The 20,553-nt window shown below is 42.8% G+C and overlaps 1 protein-coding gene across 2 annotated transcripts in view; it reads left to right on the top strand.

Moving 5' to 3' along the window:
• Positions 1 to 20,553, top strand: part of ULK1 (unc-51 like autophagy activating kinase 1) — a 111,341-nt gene that overhangs the window by 46,166 nt on the left and 44,622 nt on the right. For both annotated transcript variants that reach the window (XM_070762662.1, XM_070762663.1), the window contains 3 exons: positions 1,780 to 1,838; positions 7,000 to 7,082; positions 7,341 to 7,391. In XM_070762662.1, coding sequence (XP_070618763.1) covers positions 1,780 to 1,838; positions 7,000 to 7,082; positions 7,341 to 7,391 — 193 coding nt within the window. The remainder of the gene's footprint in view (positions 1 to 1,779; positions 1,839 to 6,999; positions 7,083 to 7,340; positions 7,392 to 20,553) is intronic.

Below are 20,553 nucleotides of genomic sequence, written 5' to 3' on the forward strand. Positions count from 1 at the left end.
GCTTTTTTCTATTACTTTATTTGGGGAAGAGATTCCAGCTGAAGGAGAGCTGATCTGCTGGAGCCATTTCCTTCAAAAAAGGTGAGATAAGCTGGCCCTTGTGGAATTTGTCATCTGACCCACTTCCCTTCTAGGCCAATGGAGGAGGGGAGACCCTGAGCTTGGCCCACCCACCGCATTCAGTGTGCCTCCAATGGATCGCACCATCCTCCCCTTCTCCTCCTCCTCCTCCTCGTGTTGCAAGCATCTTATTTTTAAGTCAGATGCCAAACTGTGCCCGTCACTGATAAGGCCTGGTGTATGCATACATAAACCTAGAGCCAGTTATGAAGCTGATCAGAAGTTTATTATGGGCATCTCCTCTCAATCTTTCCTTGAAACCGAGCTCAGGAACATGTCAATTGGATTTATAGAAACATAGAAGATTGACGGCAGAAAAAGACCTCATGGTCCATCTAGTCTGCCCTTATACTATTTCCTGTATTTTATCTTAGGATGGATATATGTTTATCCCAGGCATGTTTAAATTCAGTCAGTGTGGATTGACCAACCACGTCTGCTGGGAGTTTGTTCCAAGCATCTACTACTCTTTCAGTCAAATAATATTTTCTCACGTTGCTTCTGATCTTTCCCCCACCTCGAGGTTCGACTACTGTAACGCTCTCTACATGGGACTACCTTTGAAGAGTGTTCGGAAACTTCAGATCGTGCAGAATGCAGCTGCGAGAGCAATCATGGGCTTCCCCACGTATGCCCATGTTACTCCAACACTCCGCAGTCTGCATTGGTTGCCAATCAGTTTCCGGTCACAATTCAAAGTGTTGGCCAACACCTATACAGCCCTTCATGGCACCGGATCAGGATATCTGCGAGACCGCTTTCTGCCGCACAAATCCCAGCGGACAGTTAGGTCCCACAGAGTTGGTCTTCTCCGGGTCCCGTCGACTAAACAATGTTGTCTGGCAGGATCCAGGGGAAGAGCCTTCTCTGTGGTGGCTCCGACCCTCTGGAATCAGCTCCCTCCAGAGATTAAAACTGCCCCCACCCTCCTTGCCTTTGGTAAACTCCTTAAAACCCACCTCTGTTATCAAGCATGGGGGAATTGAGACATCTTTCCCTGCCTATGTAGTTTTTGTGCATGATATGACTGTATGTATGTTTTTTATATTGGGGTTCCTTGCTTTTTAGACTTTTTAAATGTACTATTGTTATTTTAGATTCTGATTAATAGATTTGTCATTATGTATTGTTTTTATCACTGTTGTGAGCCGCCCCGAGCCTACGGAGAGGGGCGGCATACAAATCTAATTAATAATAATAATAATAATAATAATAATAATAATAATAATAATAATAATAATAATAATAATAACAACAACAACAACAACAACTAACCTCAGATTGTGCCCCCTTGTTCACTTTCCAATTAAAAACACTTCCCTCCTGAACCTTATTTAACCCTTTAACATATTTAAACATATTTAAACTCTTTAACATATATAAATGATTTATCTGTCGCCCAACTCCAATAGGACTCTGGGTGGCTTCCAATCATGAGAATTAATAATAATAATAATAATAATAATAATAATAATAATAATAATTATTATTATTATTACTATGTGCTTGGGAAGCGCCCGACTGGTGATGAAATCCAGCATAGTGATCTCGTTTGCTGTGTTGTACTGACATAATAATAATAATAATAATAATAATAATAATAATAATAATAATAATAAATTTTACTGTTCTAACCCTCTCCTTTCCTCCCCCCTGCAGGCCAGCAGCCCCCAAGACCTGCGTCTCTTCTACGAGAAAAACAAGTTGCTGGTGCCAAAGTAAGTCCTCCAGCCGGCTGGCCCTCCCTCTCCCTCCCTTCTTCCCACCGCCTGTTCCTTGTTGTGTTTTGAGTCGGCACCTGTCCCCTCATGTGCTTTGCCGGGATAGGTTTAGCAACCATTTGGCAACAGGCCTTTTTCTGCTCTCTAGCTAGGAATGACGGATCTCGGCAACCGGCACGCCAACTTGGTTACCCGGGCTGACCTCGCCGGGTGTAAATATTTTAAGCAGCGGGTGGGGAGGAAAAGCAGAGCAAAGAGGATCCCAAAGCTTTCCCAGATCTACTCGTTTGGGCCAAGCGAAACAAACTCCTTGGATTTTTTTTCCCCCTTCCTTCCTTCCCAACCCAAAATAAATGAAGAACAAACGTTGTTCCAAGTGCTCCCTGCCCTGTTTTACTGTTGCAGTTGGTGGTGAGCCGGTATAATGGTTTTTGGTGAGAAATTCTAGCGAAAAGGAAATTTTGCTTTTGCAAGCTTTTTCCTTTCAGGGCTCAGTTCATGGTTTCTTGCAACTATACTTTGTCAAGTAAGTCCTAGGGGGAAGGTTTGCGTGCGAGAACGGTATTTCTCAAACCGAGCAATGTTAAGAGGGGTCAACTCCCAGAGGTCCCTAGCCTCAGCATGTTTTAAGACAGGTGGACTTCAACTCCCAGAATTCCCTATCCCACTCCCTTTAAAACAGATGGACGTCAGTTCCCAGAATTCCCTAGCTAGCATGTTTTAAAACAGGTGGACTTCAACTCCCATAGTTCCCGATCCCACTCCCTTTAAAACAGATGGACTTCAGTTCCCAGAATTCCCTAGCTAGCATGTTTTGAGACAGGTGGACTTCAACCCCCAGAATTCCCTATCCTTCTCCCTTTAAGACAGATGGACTTCAACTCCCAGAATTCTCTAGCTAGCATGTTTTAAAACAGATGGACTTCAACTCCCAGAATTCTCTAGCTAGCATGTTTTAAAACAGGTGGACTTCAACCCCCAGAATTCCCTATCCTGCTCCCTTTAAGACAGATGGACTTCAGCTCCCAGAATTCCCCAACCAGCTTGCTTTGAGACAGCTGGACTTCAACCCCCAGAATTCCCCAGCCAGCTTGCTTTGAGACAGCTGGACTTCAACCCCCAGAATTCTCCAGCCAGCATGTTTTAAGACAGGTGGACTTTGACTCCCAGAATTCCCCAAGCAGTGTATTTTAAGAAGGGTAGACTTCCAATTCCCAGAGTTCCCTGGCCAGCATGCTTTAAGATGACTGGATTTCAATTCCAAGAATTCTCCAGCCAACGTTCTTTAAGATTTTAATTATTTTGTTATTAAATTTTTGCCACTCATCTCGCTGCAAGGCAATTCTGGGTTAAGATGGGTGGTTCTCCTTCAATTTCCCAGCCAGAGTCCCGGCGGGGGAATTCTAGAAATTACAGTCCATTCATGCATCTTAACAATGCTAAGGTTGAAAAACAGGAATGGGGTATGTCTAGTCTAATGAAAGACTAGGGGAGATGTGCCAGCAGTGTTCCAATATTTGAGGGGCTAGCATAAAGAAGAGGGGGGAGGGGTCAACCTGTTCTCCAAAGCACAAAAGGCAGGACAGGAAGTAACAGATGGAAACTAACCAAGTAGAGAACCAACCTAGAACAAAGGAGAAACTTCCTGGCAGTGAGGACAATTAATGAGTAGAACGATTTGCCTCCAGAAGTTGTGGGTGCTCCATCATTGGAGGCTTTTAGGAAGAGACTGGACTGGAATGGTATAGGGCAGGGTTAGGCAAAGTTGGCTCTTCCATGACATATGGACTTCAACTCCCAGAATTCCTGAGCCAACCATGCTAGCTCAGTAACTCTGGGAGTTGAAGTCCACATGTCATAGAAGAGCCAACTTTGCCTAACCCTGGTATAGGGCCATGATGGTGAACCTATGGCATACTCTTAAGGAGTATGCAGAGTGACCCCTGAGTTATCAAGGATAAACATACGCAAAGGAAATGTGGAATTCTCACAGATATCCTGCAGATAGTCAGTAGATATGAGTAATGGTTCATTCATGCAAACCAGATACATTAAGGTGTATACAATAGTATTTACTTTAGCAAATATCGTAGTCAGGTTAAACAGTCCAGTCATACACAGTCAAATCAGTTAATATCTCTCAATACATTAACAATACTACAAGACTTACTTGTACAGCTTACAAATACATAAACTATCACCGGGCGCACAGTTCTTACTACAGCAGTCACAGTGAATCGGCACAAATGAGTAGAAAAAACAGAAAAAGAGAAATAATCATGCTTTTGGCTCCCTCTTATGGCAATTCTCAACACTAACTCTTAAAGCCATAATGTTTCGATACATACAAGTATTCATCGTTAGCTTGTTTACATATTACCAAACTTTATTGTTATGTACATGGTACTAACACACACGTGCAACGAGTGGCATGCGGAGTCATATCAATGGCTATGCAAGTTTGGATCCAGCTGATTTTTAGGCCTTCTGGGCCCACTGGGAGTTGGGAAACAGCCTGTTTCCAGCCTCCGGTGTGTGTGTGGAAGGCCTCACCCCAAGTTCCAGAGCTTTTCTAGGAGCCTAGGGAGGAGGAAAACAGCCTCCCCCCTCCCCTGGAAGTCCTCCAGAGGCTGGAAACATTCCGTTTGCAAAGTTCCGGTCGACCTGGAAGTTCCTTTTTTTACATTTTTGCTCCCCCGGGCTTCAGAGCCTTTCTAGGAACCTGCGGAGGGTGAAAACGGCCTTCCCGGAGGCCAGTAATGGCCCATTTCCCAACTTTTTGCCCGCCCCAGGCTCATAGAAAGGCTCTGAAGCCTGGGGAAGCAAAAAAAGAAAAAGAAACTTCTGATTCAAAACCAGAACTTGACAAATGGGGCATTTTTGGCCTCCGGAAGGCCTCTCTCTGTATGGCGGTGGGAGGCCATTTTCGCCTTCCCCAGACTCCTAGAAAGACTCTGAAGCCTGGGGGAACAGAAAAAGAAACTTCTGATTCAAAACCAGAACTTGACAAACGGGGCATTTTTGGCCTCCAGAGGGTCTGTGTATAGTGGTGGGAGGCCATTTTCGCCTTCCCCAGGCTCCTAGAATCCTAGAAAGACTCTGAAGCCTGGGGGAACAGAAAACGAAACTTCCGATTCAAAACCAGAACTTGACAAACGGGGCATTTTTGGCCTCCAGAGGGCCTCTGTATGGCGGTGGGAGGCCATTTTCGCCTTTCCCAGGCTCCTAGAAAGACTCTGAAGCCTGGGGAGAGTGAAAAACAGGTGTCCCATTGCATGCCCGGAATGGGAGGGGTGCCATGCACTCAGGCGTGGGGGTCCCCTGCATGGAATTATGGGTGTGGGCACCTCCCCTCCCCCAGAGCCTCCCCTTTTTGGCACACGAACCACAAAAGGTTTGCCATGACTAGTAAAGGGTTGGACTACAACACCTCCAGGGGTCCCTTCCAGTTCTTTTATGATTCGATTTTCAAAACCCAGTGCTAGACACCCAGAGGGAATGACTTTGCCAGTCTTGTAATAGCATGCTGTTGGCTGCAGGCCAGGAAGGAAGTCGAGGTTGTGCCAAAAATTCAATTTGGATTTAATTTTATTTGAGGCTGGTGACGTTTTCCATTTTATTTTGAAAGTAAAATTAAAGGACATTAAGCCTGGTTAATTGGCTAGTCCTCTGCAATCCTTTGTCTTTCGATCAGATTAAAATCTCCAGGGGTGGGAAGCTTTTGAAGGAGCTGTCCAAAATTTTTGGGGAGGAACCTGTGACAGATTTTCGGAGGCCTTTAGGTCATTTACAAAAAAAAAAAGGGTGTGTGTGTGGACTTATTCACGCCCCCACCCCATAAATCAGATCAGAGGCTGGATAACTTTGCTTAATAATCCCCTTGAGCAAGATTATTATTATTTGTTTTGCTTGCAAATTCCACAATTTGAACCAACATGCTAATCTCAGGCAGGAGTCTGTATAGCACTGTTTGTTTAGCTATTTTTTTAAAAAAATCTTGTTATTAAATAAAATGAGTCTTTGGAGAGGGGCGGTATACAAATCTAATGAATGAATGAATGAATGAATACTTCGATGATGGTATGGGGCGTCCTCATTTAGCAACTGCCTCTTTTAGTGACCATTCAGATTCAAGAAAGGGATATAAAAGTAATGTTCATGACCTGAACGTGCCTTAAAAACTTTCCATAAACCAAAGTAAAGCTGTAGTTAGATCGTAAGCAGGGTTGCAGTTTCACTTAGCAACTGCTTCGCTTAACAACCTAAGTTGCTAATTCCTGTTCTGGTGGCTAAACGAGGGCTCCCTGTATATGTTTACACTATAAAAGTGCTGGGAAGAAAGAAAATTGTTGCAGAGGTGGCGCAGTGCTTAGAGTGAAGAATTGCAGGCTAACTCTGCCGACTGCCAGCAGTTCGATCCTGACCGGCTCAAGGGTGACTCAGCCTTCCATCCTTTTGAGGTCGGTAAAATGAGGATTTGGATTGTTGGGGGTAAAAGGCTGACTCTGTAAACTGCTTAGAGAAGATTGTAAAGTATTATGTAGTGATATATAATAATTTATTAGATTTGTATTAGATTTGTATGCCGCCCCTCTCCGAAGACTTGGAGCGGCTCTAAGTCTGTGCTTTTGCTCTTCCCTTCCCTCTACTCCTCCCCATTCCTTCCTTCCTTCCTTCTTTCCTTCCTTCTTTCCTTCCTTCCTTCCTTCTTTCTTTCCTTCCTTCTTTCCTTCCTTCCTTTCTTCCTTCTTTCCTTCCTTCTTTCCTTCCTTCCTTTCTCCCTTCTTTCCTTCCTTTCTTCCTTCCTTCTTTCCTTTCTTCCTTCCTTCCTTCCTTCCTTCTTTTCATTCTTCCTTCCTTTCTTCCTTCTTTCCTTCCTTCCTTCCCTCCCTCCTTCCTTCCTTCCTCCCCCTTCCCTCCCTCCCCTCCTTCCTTCTCCCAGTGGTTAGAATGCAGTATTGCAGGCTGATTCTGCCCACTGCCAGGAGTTCAATCCTGGCCAGCTTCCATCCCTACCAACCCTGTTGTTCTGCAGTCTGAAATATTTGTGGGTGTTTGCATCTGTATGTTTATATGTGTATTACTAGGCATCGGAAGTGTGACAATGAGGGCGCTTTTTCTTCCTCCTTTTTAATGTGCTTGTTTCTTTGTTTTAAAGCATCCCAAGGGAAACCTCTGCCCATTTGAGACAACTGCTTTTAGGGCTCTTGCAACGAAATTACAAAGACCGCATGGATTTTGGTAAGAAAATCTGGCTAGCCTCATTAATCTTATGTTCCTCTCTTTCTTTTCCTTTCAAAAAAACAAACTGAAATCCCAATCATCAATCCAACTTCTGATGGAGAATGAGTGTTGTTTATTATTATTATTATTTTTAAAAATCTGGGTTTGGGTTTATATAGTGTGTATTGGAGGTGGTGAAATTTAATATTGAAATATAACTTGCTAATCTTTTCCAAATTTAAAATTTCATTAAATTTTTATTTATTTATTTATTAGATGAATTTTTCCACCACCCTTTCCTAGATTCCAGTGCTTCTATGAAAAAATGTAAGTTTTTTTCATGTTTTTTCTCTTTGGGGTGGATACGTCGCTGTAGGGCACCTGGGCGCGCGCAGAGAGAATTCAGCTCTGAGAGCCTGAGTTTAATGTTTCCAAATGTAAAATAATGCACTTGGGGAAAAGGAATCCTCAATCTGAGTATTGTATTGGCAGTTCTGTGTTAGCAAAAACTTCAGAAGAGAAGGCTTTAGGGGTAGTGATTTCTGACAGTCTCAAAATGGGTGAACAGTGCGGTCAGGCATAGCTAGAGGTATAACAAGCAGGAAGAGGGAGATTGTGATCCCCTTATATAGAGTGCTGGTGAGACCACATTTGGAATACTGTGTTCAGTTCTGGAGACCTCAGCTACAAAAAGATATTGACAAAATTGAACGGGTCCAAAGACGGGTTACAAGAATGGTGGAAGGTTTTAAGCATAAAACGTATCAGGAAAAACTTAATGAACTCTATCTATATACTCTGGAGGACAGAAGGAAAAGGGGGGACATGATAGAAACATTTAAATATGTTAAAGGGTTAAATAAGGTCCAGGAGGGAAGTGTTTTTAATAGGAAAGTGAACACAAGAACAAGGGGACACAATCTGAAGTTAGTTGGGGGAAAGATCAAAAGCAACGTGATAAAATATTATTTTACTGAAAGAGTAGTAGATCCTTGGAACAAACTTCCAGCAGACGTGGTTGGTAAATCCACAGTAACTGAATTTAAACATGCCTGGGATAAACATATATCCATTGTAAGATAAAATACGGGAAATAGTATAAGGGCAGAGTAGATGGACCATGAGGTCTTTTTCTGCCGTCAGTCTTCTATGTTTCTATGATTAGGAATTATTAGGAATGGAATAGAATGGAATAGAACAACAGAAGAGACTAGAATGTAATTCTTTATTGGCCAAGTGTGTTTTGGCACCCAAGGAATTTGTTTTCAGTGCATAAGCTCTCAGTGTACATAAAAGATACAAGTGATAATCATGTTTCAGATTGTGATAATCGTAATCATGTTTAAGGTTTAAGAAAGCATTTAAGAATGTTTAAGATTGTGGTTGTCTGACTTTTTGGCTTGCCTAGGCTGCATTGAATGAAGAGGAATTGTCTTGAGTCGCATATGAAGCACATCATGAAGCTAATGTATAGAAATACAGGTGGTCCTTGAATTACAACAGATTCATTTAGTGACCGTTCAAAGTTAAATGGCATTGAAAAAAGTGACACGGGATCATTTTTCACACATTCGTTGCAGCCTCGCCGTCCCATGATCAGAATTGAGACACTTGTCAAGTGACTCATAGTTATGACGGTTGCAGGGTCACCTGATCCCTTTTTGTGACCTTTTGATGAACAAACACAACGGGGAAGCCAGGTTCACTTAACAACCATGTTACTACCTGAAATACGGTGACACATTTGTCAATGGTGGCAGAAAGGGTGGTAAAACAGGATGAAATCTACTTAACTAATGCCTCGTTTAATGGCAGAATTTTTAGGCATGATCGTGGTTGTAAATCAAGGACTGCCTGTAACAGGCTTCTTTTATTTACTTTATATTTTGTATGATCTTGTGGGGCCACATGAATAATAGAATAACAGAGTTGGAAGGGATCTTGGAGGTCTTCTAGTCCAACCCCCTATTCAGGCAGGAAATCCTATACCAGTGATGGCAAACCTATGGCATGGACTTCCAGTTTGCCCATTGTGCTGTTTTTCACACTCCATAAGCTTCAGGGAAGCTTCCTGAAACCCCATATGCGAAAAATGGCCCAATGGGCAAACCGGAAGTTTGGAAAAATAGACTTCCGGTTTGCCCATAGTATTTTATTATTATTATTTATTAGATTTGTATGCCGCCCCTCTCCATAGACTCAGGGCGGCTCACAACAATAACAAAGACAATGTAAGAACAAATCTAATAATTTAAAAAACGCTAAAAACCCCATTATTAAAAGCAAGCATACACACAAACATACCATGTATAAACTGTATAGGCCCGGGGGAGATGTCTCAGTTCCCCCATGCCTGACGGCAGAGATGGGTCTTAAGAACTTTACGAAAGGCAAGGAGGGTGGGGGCAGTTCTGATCTCCGGGGGGAGCTGGTTCCAGAAGGTCGGGGCCACCACAGAGAAGGCTCTTCTCCTGGGTCCCGCCAAACGGGACACTCCGGGGCTTCCGGAAGCTTCCCTGAAGCCTTCAGGAGGCAAAAAAGAGCACAACAAGCAAACCGGAAGTCCATTTTTCTGAACTTCCAGTTTCCTGTTGGGCCTTTTTTTTCACCGCCCCAGGCATGTGCAAGGGGGACAGTGTGGGGGGATGCGCATGTGTGTGGGTGGGGAGTGAAGGGGTGTAGGCAAGTGCCATGTGGGTTGAGGGTTGGACACATCATCTTATCATAAAAACAATTCTTCCTTTCCAAGACCCTAATTAACAAGTAAACAGAACTAAGTTCAAATTTTCTAATCCCAGGTCTACCTAGGCCTGATTTTCTAAAATTTTGGGAAAGAGCCTTTTCATTTCTGACCTCTGTGTTTTCTGAAAAATGTGTAGCTAGCTCCTGCTTTCCACACGGTTAAAACCTGATAATTTATCGTCTGTCCAAAATATAAAGATCTTTTCTCCTCGTAGCTTCATAAGCAGGCGGTAACAATTGCATGTGATGTCACCACGGTTTGCGTTGTCCTTGAAACCTGCTTTAGGAAAATTCTTTCATGTATAGTTGGAGTTTTCTACTTTTCCACTCCCTTTCTCTCACCCGGGGCTGACCTAATGGACGATAAGGTATGCTTCAACGGAACAGAGTGTTAGGCTTGGGTCTGACACAGACTTTTGCTTGCTGGAGAGAGAGAGAGACTCAAAATCACAAATGTGCAATAGTTTTGCAGAGATTAAAAGGCACTAACTTGTAGGAAAGAAAATATTTCTCCACCAAGGGAGAACTGGTAAATAAAATATTAACAAAGAAGCAGAGTTTTGCCCCTGGAGAAATATTGCAAATATTTGTCCATCTAAGGATGGACATGATTCCCTTTCTTCTACAGATGTAAGTTGGCCACCTTCAAAGAACATTGAGTGGCCAGCTTCACACATGACATGGTGTGATACTTTTTATCTCGGCTTAGCAGGTTGCATGACTTAGACTTGGAACTTAGGCTCACTTTATTCGTTCATTCATTCATTCATTCATTCATTCATTCATTCATTCATTCATTCATCCTTAGACTCAGGGTGGCTTACAACATGTTAGCAATAGCACTTTTTTAAACAGAGCCGGCATATTGCCCCCGACAATCCGGGTCCTCATTTTACCTACCTTGGAAGGATGGAAGGCTGAGTCAACCTTGAGCCGGTGATGAGATTTGAACCGCTGACCTACAGATCTATAGTCAGCTTCAGTGGCCTGCAGTACAGCACTCTACCTGCTGCGCCACCCCGGCTCACTTTAGTGTCACTTTGAATGTACACTAATCGGCATATATTAAAATGAAATTTCGCTACATGCAGCTCCAATATACACTACATAAACATGACAATGTAAATAAAGACAAAATGATGCCTATATCCACATGCATTTTATGGCACAGACCAACAACACAATCTAGTTCGGATGTATAAATATACATGGGGAGAAAAATGAATCTTGCGAGTTTACCAGATAGAGAGCTTAGGGAACAAAGCTATTCCAGAATCTGATAGTTTTGCTTCGAAACATCCCAGAGGAAGGGAACAACAGAAAGAAGACCAATCTCAGAAAATGAGATTTAGAATATAGAATAACAAGTATTGGAAGGGAACTTGGAGGTCTTCTAGTCCAACCCCCTGCTTAGGCAGGAAACCCAACACTACTTCAAGCAAATGGTTATCAGACACCTTAAAAACTTTTGGAAGTCATGGTTCAGAATTTTTTGACCTCAGTTCTTAGTGGCAGATTAAATCTTAACTTATGGTGATGTGACAACTCCATGCAGCCTCGAATGGTTTATTCTATTCCATCTTTTTGGGTTCAGGAGGGTGAAAAAAGCCATCCAACACCAGGGCATAGAAGTTATGTGGTTCAAAATTTTGAGACTGGCTGAGCTCCATTTGAGGAATAGATTAGTTTAGGAAAAGACTGGTTGATCTGTTCAGTTTCAGGATTCAATTCTTATGAAAGAAGTAATATTCTGGGTTATTTGCTTATTTAGATACAGAATTGGCATAACATTTATTTATTTATTTATGTATTTATTAGATTTCTATGCCGCCCCTCTCCGGAGACTCGGAGCGGCTCACAACAACAGAATAGTACAAATCCAATGATTGAAAACGATTTAAAACCCTTAATGTAAAAACAATCATACATCTCATACAAACCATACATAAAGCGGAACATGGTTTAATCCCCTTCTATTCCCACATTTATTTATCACGAGATTTAGATTCCCCAAGAAATCATAGTTTCTGGCAGGAAACCCTTGTTTGAAACCATGGTTCATTCATCTGGGGATAGAAATTAGTTTCTGTGGTGTCCTTATACCTGTACATCTACAAATCAATAGTATAAATAGTAAAATTAATTAATTGGGAAATTAAATGCTACAGCTTGGTTTACAAAGGAAAAGGTTCAAAATCAGGAATTGGTTGCCATAAGCGTGACTGCTTTTATTTTTGTATTTATTTGTGCAATCTTTCCGCCACCTCAATCTTCAAGGATGCCAGGTGGTTTAGAAAAAAAATAATTTGTTCTGTTTCCTGATGTTCCCTGGCTTGTTGGAACAGACTGTGGTTTAAACAAAGCCTGAATCAGGATGCAGTTGGCAACTAGCAGGAGCTATATAGGATGAAAGTTAAAACAATCCTGGAGGCGTGTGTCCTTTTTATTTTATTTTATTGGGAGTTTTTAAGATGCTTTTTTCAGTGGGTCTGAATAAGGGGGATTTTTAAAAGAGTGCTAGATACCTCTGGGAAAATTAAAGTTGCAAAGTAGGAGCTTAGAATGCTTTCTGTATCATCATTTCTTTCAATATTGAATCTTTCATCTTTAACTGCACTCAGGTGTTCCGTGTGCAGGCAGAAAAAAGTTCTCCTGGTTTAGGGTGGTCTCCAAGCCTTCTCGGTCCTTGCCTTCACTAGCAGGGACCCCCTTGGGTTGTGGGACAGAGAAAGGTGGCCATTCTCCAAAGCAGAAAGCACACTCCCGTTCCAAGGGTATTCAAAGGTTAGCAGATCCTCCTACCCTGGTGGTTCCTCCATCGCGGACAAAGGTGACGACCAGACCCGAGACATTTGTCGCCCGAGTAAGAGCTTCTCAATCCAAGCCTTCATTGACAACAGCCCAGAAGAAACCTCAAACAGGGCCACCATCTGCTCCCAACCTACAACGGACGAGCCACCCGGGATCTTCAAGGGAGCCAGAAAGGGTCTTCTTGACTTGGCCTTCATTCCCTTCTTCACCAGCCACCTCTGAAAAGTTACACAGTGTCACTCCACTAAAGGCACAAACCCACCCTCGCAAACACCAGAAATGGATTCCTGTAATCCAGCCGACATCGCCCGCCCAGATGTCCAGGGACACGGGTTCTCGAAAACGTCGGCACCAGCAACTGCTGGTGGTCCCATTGCTTCCCAAGTCACGTCCATCCCACCACTGGGTGTAGAGTCAACGTCATCCTGATACCAAGGGAGTGACGCTACAGTGCGAAAGACAGGAGGAAAGAAGTTATCTCCCTTCCATCTTTCAGGAGTTGACAGTTGACGTGGGGTTATCAGAAGACAGTCAACACACACACTGCTTAGCAAATTATTGTGACTGAGAAAAACCGCTTACCATGTGACTGCTGTTTGGAAGTCCTTGGGTTTGCGAAACACCAGGTGTCCAATTATGAACCTACCTCTTGGGAAGAGGATGAGAGAGTCAACATTGACTTAGGCACTCAGAGGACCATTTCAAAAAAGAAGGTGGGTTGGACTACCAGATCGCTGGAGGCAATTTTGAAGAGTGACAGTGATTGAATAAATGGGCCAGGTTCATTCATCTTCTCAGGAACCCTTCCTTGTGCAAAGCATCTTCCGCAGAGAACATCTGCCCATTCTCTTCGTGGCATTTGCAATGTCCACCATTGCTCAGAGAAGGACAAGGATGTTCTTAGTCAAAGATCGCCAGCTAAAAATTTGGAGAACAACCTGGTTGATGGGAGAACTCAGGATGGATCCTTCAAACCTCCAGCTACAGCAGAGAACTTTATCTGTGTTTGGTAGTCTCCCACCCAAACATCATTTCATACCTGTGTGACCTTGTAACCCTCTTTTAATGTACCTATCTTGGATTGCAGGGATGGAGACCTTGACCCTTCTCTAGGTGTTGTTGGACTACAGGTAGTCCTCAACTTACAACGGTTTAGTGACCATTCAAAATTATACAAGCATTGAGTAAATTGTCTCATGACCATTACGGTCCTCGAATTTAAGATTATCACAACCTCCCCAAGGTCACATGATCCAAATTCATGCACTTGGGAACGAGCATGTATTTACAAGGGGTTGCAGGGTCCCAGGACCATGTGATCACCATTCATGATCTTCTCAGCTGGATTCCTTCAAGCAGAGGCAAAGGGGGGAAGCCAGATGTGCTTAATGACCTTGCGGTTCACTTGACAACTGCAACGAATGCCTTACCCACTGTGGCAAAAAAAAAAAAGGCAGTAAAATCAGGCTCGATTCAATTAACAACTGGCTTGCTTAGCAATGGGAATCCTGGACCAAATCATGGCCGTAAGTTGAGGACTTGTCGATATGAAGGGAGAAAGGCATATTCAACTCCCATCATCAACCACGGAAGCTCACTCTTGAACCAATAATTCTGTCCTAGCCCAACCTACCTTAAAGGTAGTAGTTTGGAGAAAAATTACAAGGAGTTGCTTTAAACTCCTAAAAAGATTAATGGGATATAAATTAATTAATAGTCAGAGATTCATAGTCCAGCACATGAGAGCCAAAGATTTTCATCCCTGCAGTCTCAAAATATGAAAACTATTAGCAATAATCAAGATACTTTTGTGAGATTTTCCTTCTGCTTCTAAGATTATTCCTCCTCCTTCTCCTTGTTTCCTCTTCCTTTTCCTCCTCCTCCTCTTCTTTTCTTATTCTTCTTCCTCTTCCTCTTCTCTTTTTTCTTCTTCCTCTTCTTCCTTTTCCTCTTCCTCCTCCTCTTCTTCCTCTTCTCCTTTTTCTTCTTCCTCTTCTTCCTTTTCTTCTTCCTCCTCCTTCTTCTTCCTCTGTCTTTGTATTTTTTATTTGTTTTGCTAACTTTGAGCCTGTTTTATATGTGGTTTTTTGTTTTTTAAAAAGAGAGATATGTCTGTAGTTCATTTGTTTACATGGCCGACTTTATTTTTGTTACGTGTTTGTGTATTTATGCCTTTGTGTAAACTGATCCCTGTGTGTTTTGAATTATTAACGGGAAAAATAAAACCAAAGAGAAAAAAGCAACATTGGCCTTAAGATGTGTTTTGATTTCGGAGTTGTGTTTTCCTCTATTCCCAAAGAAAAAGGAGAAAGCTGACCAGATCTCCACCGAATTAATGGAGCACTTTCTAGCCAATTTAGGAAAGGGACATAGATAGATAGATAGATAGATAGATAGATAGATAGATAGATAGATAGATAGATAGATAGATAGATAGATAGATAGATAAAAAATGTGAAATAAGTCCCTGAACTGATCAACATTTTGTACCAGTACCCCTGAAATTACGATCACAATTGAGCCCGAAAGGGATGTCGCTAAATGAGAAATTTGTTAAGTGAGTTTTTCCCCAATTTACGACCTTGCTTGCGCCAGCTGTGGAATGAATCACTGCTGTTGTTAAACTGCAGTTGTGAAGTGGATTCTGCTTCCCTTGTTGCAAAAGGGGATCACTTGACTCCACCAGGACACTGCAAACCGTCATAAATATGAGTCGGCTGGCCCTGTGTATTTTGATCACGCGACCGGGGGAAATGCTGCAACAGTCATGTGTGAAAAATGGTCATGAATAGCTTTTTTCAATGCCGTTGTAACTTTCAACAGTCCCTAAGTGAAATTAAGGGCTACCTCTGTAGCATAATGGGGAACAAACAGATGAAGGGACCTTGTAGGTCATACAGTCCAACCCACCTGCTCAAGCAGGAGACCTTACACCAGTGATGGCAAACCTTTTTTTTCCTTTTTTTTTCTTTTTAATATTAGATTTGTTCTACTGTAACATTGTTTTTATTATTGTTGTGAGCTGCCCAGAGTCTTCGGAGAGGGGCGGCATACAAATCTAATAAATTCTTCTTCTTCTTCTTCTTCTTCTTCTTCTTCTTCTTCTTCTTCTTCTTCTTCTTCTCTCCTTCTCCTCCTTCTTCTCTCCTTCTCCTTCTCCTCCTTCTTCTTCTCCTTTTCTTCTTCTTCTTCTTCTTCTTCTTATTATTATTATTATTATTATTATTATTATTTTCCTCGGGTGCCAAAAGAGCGTGGGTGGGCGTTATGGTGCACGCCCGAGTGCCCTCACCCATAATTCAATGCCTGGGGAGGGCAAAAACAGTTTCCTCCACCCCCCAGAGACTCTCTGGGGGCTGGAAATGATCTGTTTCCCCAACTTCCCCAAAATTGATTGTTTCTTCATTGCTTATTTGACCCCTATGACAATCATTAAGTGTTGTACCACATGGATTCTTGACAAATGTACCTTTTTCTTTTATGTACATTGAGAGCATATGCACCGAGACAAATTCCTTGGGTGTCCAATCACACTTGGCCAATAAAAATTCTATTCTATTCTATTCTTCTGATGGGCCCATTAGGCTTGTGTTTCGCCCTCCTCAGGCTCCAAAGCCTTCCTAGCTTCCTAGCCCTCTCCCATCCTCCTGGAAGCTCTTTGGAAGCCAAAAATACCTTCCAGAGCCTCTTTGCAAGCCAAAAATCAGCTGGTCAGCACATACATGCATGTTGGAGCTGAGCTAGGGCAACAGCTCATGTGCAGGCAGATATGGCTCTGCGTGCCACCTGTGCCACTCGTGCCATAGGTTTGCCATCCCTTCCCTACACCATTTCTGACAGATGGCAGTCCAGTCTCTTCTTGAAAGCCTTCAATGATGAAGCTCCCACAACTTCCGAAGGCAACTTCTGTTCCATCGGTTGATTGTTCTCACTGTCAGAAAATTTCTCCTTGTTTCCAGGTTGAATCTAGATGACCTACAAGGTCCCTGTTAATCTGAATCGATCTAAGATGAGCAAAGGCCTAGAGACTAAAACATGAAGGACAGCTGCAGGAACTGGGCATGGCTAGTCTAGTGAAGAGAAGGACCACGGGAGACAGGATAGCTGTCTTCCAATATTTGAGGGGCTGTCAAGCTAGTTTCCAAGGCACCTGAAGGCCAGACAAGGAATAATGGATGGAAAATGAACAAGGAGAGATTCAACCTGGAAAGAAGGATACATTTTCTGACAATGGATGGAACAGAAGTTGCCTTCAAAAGTTGTGGGAACTTCATCACTGGAGGCTTTCAAGAAGAGAATGGACTGCCATTTGTCAGAAATGGTGGAGGGTCTCCCGCTTGGGTGGCGGGTTGGACTAGATGACCTACAAGGTCCCTTCCAACTCTGTTATTTTTATTAACTATCCATGTGAAGATAGACCTATGGTCCACTCAAAACACACATCTACCAGTCCATCTTATCTTTCCACATCTGATTCTTTCCAGATGTTTTTCTCAGAACACTAGGCTTTGGCAGTCTTCTCACATCTGGAGCAACGTTGCTGCTCTCTCTGATCTTTTTTAAAACAGGAAACGCTGGAGAACGAATATTACGCAAAGCGTGTCCTCTGATCCCTGGTTGAATTCCTCCTTAAATTCAACGTGAATTAGAGCCGTGCTGTGTTTTTTGGGCTGCTTCTAACCCAAACAGTGTCCCTCATCTTAGGGTGATTTTCCCACGCCTGGGAATGAAATGCCGGATTTAATCTCGGAATCCCATCTTAGTCTTTTTCTCAGGCCGGGTTGTCGGACATAAGAAGAATTTAAAAAAATATATGGCTGTGAATGTGACTGAATATCCATCTTAGAGGATTAAAAAAAAATTAGTGCATTTTCTTTCTTGAATGGAAGGTTTACTTGGGGATCTAAAATTCCGTGCGGGGGATTAATAAGTCAAAGAACTATATATCTGCTTAGCTGGGAAGTAAAGAAGGAGCTAATGACCAGTTGGAAGAAGAATGATGGGTTTAATTAATGGGCAGATCATGGCATTTGTTCCTCATATGATTCTTGGCTTCACATCAAAGGACAGCCAACTAACTCCGTTGGGTCAAGCCCCAGGCAGGGGATAACCAGTGGCCTCCCACTCTGATTTAAAATTCAAGAGCTATTCTATTTCAGTCCCTCTTTCATGTATGGGTTGCTAGTCAATCTGATTAAAAGATATACAGCGATCCCTCGATTATCGCGAGGGTTCCGTTCCAAGACCCCTCGCGATAATCGATTTTTCGCGATGTAGGGTTGCGGAAGTAAAAACACCATCTGCGCATGCGCACCCTTTTTCCATGCGCAGATGGTGGAGTTTGCGCGGGCGGCGGGGAAACCCCGATCTTCGTCTGCTCGCTGCTGCTGCGGCCGCCCAGCAGCTGATCTGCTCGGCGGCAGCAGCGAGGAGCCGAATCGGGCTTTCCCCTTTGCGTGGGCGGTGGGGAAACCCCGATCTTTGTCTGCTCGCTGCTGCCCCCACTCGCCCGCCCGCCGCCCGCCAGCAAGAGGGGGAGAGATAGAGAAAGAGAGAGAAGGAAAGAAAGAGATGAGAGAGGGAGGAAGAGAGTGTGAGAGAGGAAGAAGCAAGATAGAGAAAGAGAGAGAGAAAGAAAGATGAGAAAGGAAGGAAGAGAGTGACGTCATCGGGTGGGAAAAATCGCGATATAGCGTTTCGCGAAGATCGAGATCGCGAAAATCGAGGGATCACTGTACTGTAATTCGATTTAGAATTAAAACCAGAGATCTATCTTCTAGGGCTTGTTAGAGGGCAATACGTAAAATCAAAATACTACCTGATCATCCATATAATAACTGCAGCGAGATTAGCCTAGGCACAAATGGGGAAAGATAATAACCTCCCAACAGATAATATGATTATAAAGAAACTTGTGGATTGTGCTGAAATGTCCAGGCTCACTTTTGAACTACAAAATAAACAAGAGAAAGACTTTTACACAATTTGGGAAAATCTTTATGAATGGCTTGAAACCAGAAGAAATAACTAATAAACAAGTAAATAATATATGGATATAATTGATAACTATAAATAACACAATAAAATGTAAACAATTGATATATAGATTAGATAAAGCAACAAGGAATGCAAACAAAATGGAAATGATGTACAATGTAAACATTTTCCTTTCTTTTTCTATTTTCTTTTTATTCTATCTTCTTTTCCCTCTTTGTTTCTCTCGGTCCATCTTTACATGTTTGCAAAAGTCGTTTACTATTCTTTTTGAATTGTATAGTTTTTCTATTTGTGAATACTGTAAAAACTTATTTTTTTAAAAAAAGCATTTGCTAGTGCTTAAGGCAGCAGACTTAGAAACTGGGAGGCCGTGAGTTGTAGTCCCACTTTAGGCATGAAGACCAGCTGTGTGATCTTGGGCCAGTCCCATTTGTTCAACCCTAGAATGGAGGCAATGGCATGGAAGCCGGCCAATCACTAGGCAATAGTGAGTTCTAGTCCCATGTTAGCCATAAAAGCTGACTCGGTGGCTTTGGGCCAATCACCAGGAGATGGTGAATTCTAGTCCTGCTTTAGCCATGAAAACTGGGTGACTTTGGGCCAGTCACCAGGAGATGGTGAATTCTAGTCCTGCTTTAGCCATGAAAACTGTCTGGGTGACTTTGGGCCAATTACCAGGAGATGGTGAATTCTAGTCCTGCTTTAGCCATGAAAACTGTCTGGGTGACTTTGGGCCAATCACCAGGAGATAGTGAATTCTAGTCCTGCTTTAGCCATGAAAACTGTCTGGGTGACTTTGGGCCAATCACCAGGAGATGGTGAATTCTAGTCCTGCTTTAGCCATGAAAACTGTCTGGGTGACTTTGGGCCAATCACCAGGAGATAGTGAATTCTAGTCCTGCTTTAGCCATGAAAACTGTCTGGGTGACTTTGGGCCAGTCACCAGGAGATGGTGAATTCTAGTCCTGCTTTAGCCATGAAAACTGTCTGGGTGACTTTGGGCCAATCACCAGGAGATAGTGAATTCTAGTCCTGCGTTAGCCATGAAAACTGTCTGGGTGACTTTGGGCCAATTACCAGGAGATGGTGAATTCTAGTCCTGCTTTAGCCATGAAAACTGTATGGGTGACTTTGGGCCAATCACCAGGAGATAGTGAATTCTAGTCCTGCTTTAGCCATGAAAACTGTCTGGGTGACTTTGGGCCAATCACCAGGAGATGGTGAATTCTAGTCCTGCTTTAGCCATGAAAACTGTCTGGGTGACTTTGGGCCAGTCACCAGGAGATGGTGAATTCTAGTCCTGCTTTAGCCATGAAACTTGTCTGGGTGACTTTGGGCCAGTCACCAGGAGATGGTGAATTCTAGCCCTGCTTTAGCCATGAAAAGTGCCTGTGTGACTTTGGGCCAATCACCAGGAGACGATGAATTCTAGTCCCGCCTTAGGCATGAAAGATGGCTGTGTGTCCCTGGGCCAATCTCTCTCAGTCCAATTCAGCTCACGGAGTTGTGGTGGTGGGGAAAATGGGAGGAGGGAGAAATAAAACAGAATATTTATTGGCAAAGTGTGATTAGACACACAAGGAATTTGTCTTTGGCACGGAAGCTCTCAATGTACAAGCAAAGCAACAGAGTGATAATCATCATTATAATGAAACCAATATGGAGCATTACATATGTTCATAGACATGAGTTGTTTATAAAACAAGGTTTGGGTGAATGAAAAAAACACCACTACATACAGTAGCAAGGCCAACAGGGCAAGCTTCACAGGGAACAAACTGCATAGAGTAGAGTAGAGTAGAGTAGAGTAGAATAGAATAGAATAGAATAGAATAGAATAGAATAGAATAGAATAGAATTCTTTATTAGCCAAGTGTGATTGGACACCCAAGGAATTTGTCTTGGTGCATATGCTCTCAGTGTACATAAAAGAAAAAGA

This window comes from Erythrolamprus reginae, chromosome 10 (genome assembly GCF_031021105.1).
Source record: "Erythrolamprus reginae isolate rEryReg1 chromosome 10, rEryReg1.hap1, whole genome shotgun sequence".
In the NCBI taxonomy this organism is placed as follows: domain Eukaryota; kingdom Metazoa; phylum Chordata; class Lepidosauria; order Squamata; family Dipsadidae; genus Erythrolamprus; species Erythrolamprus reginae.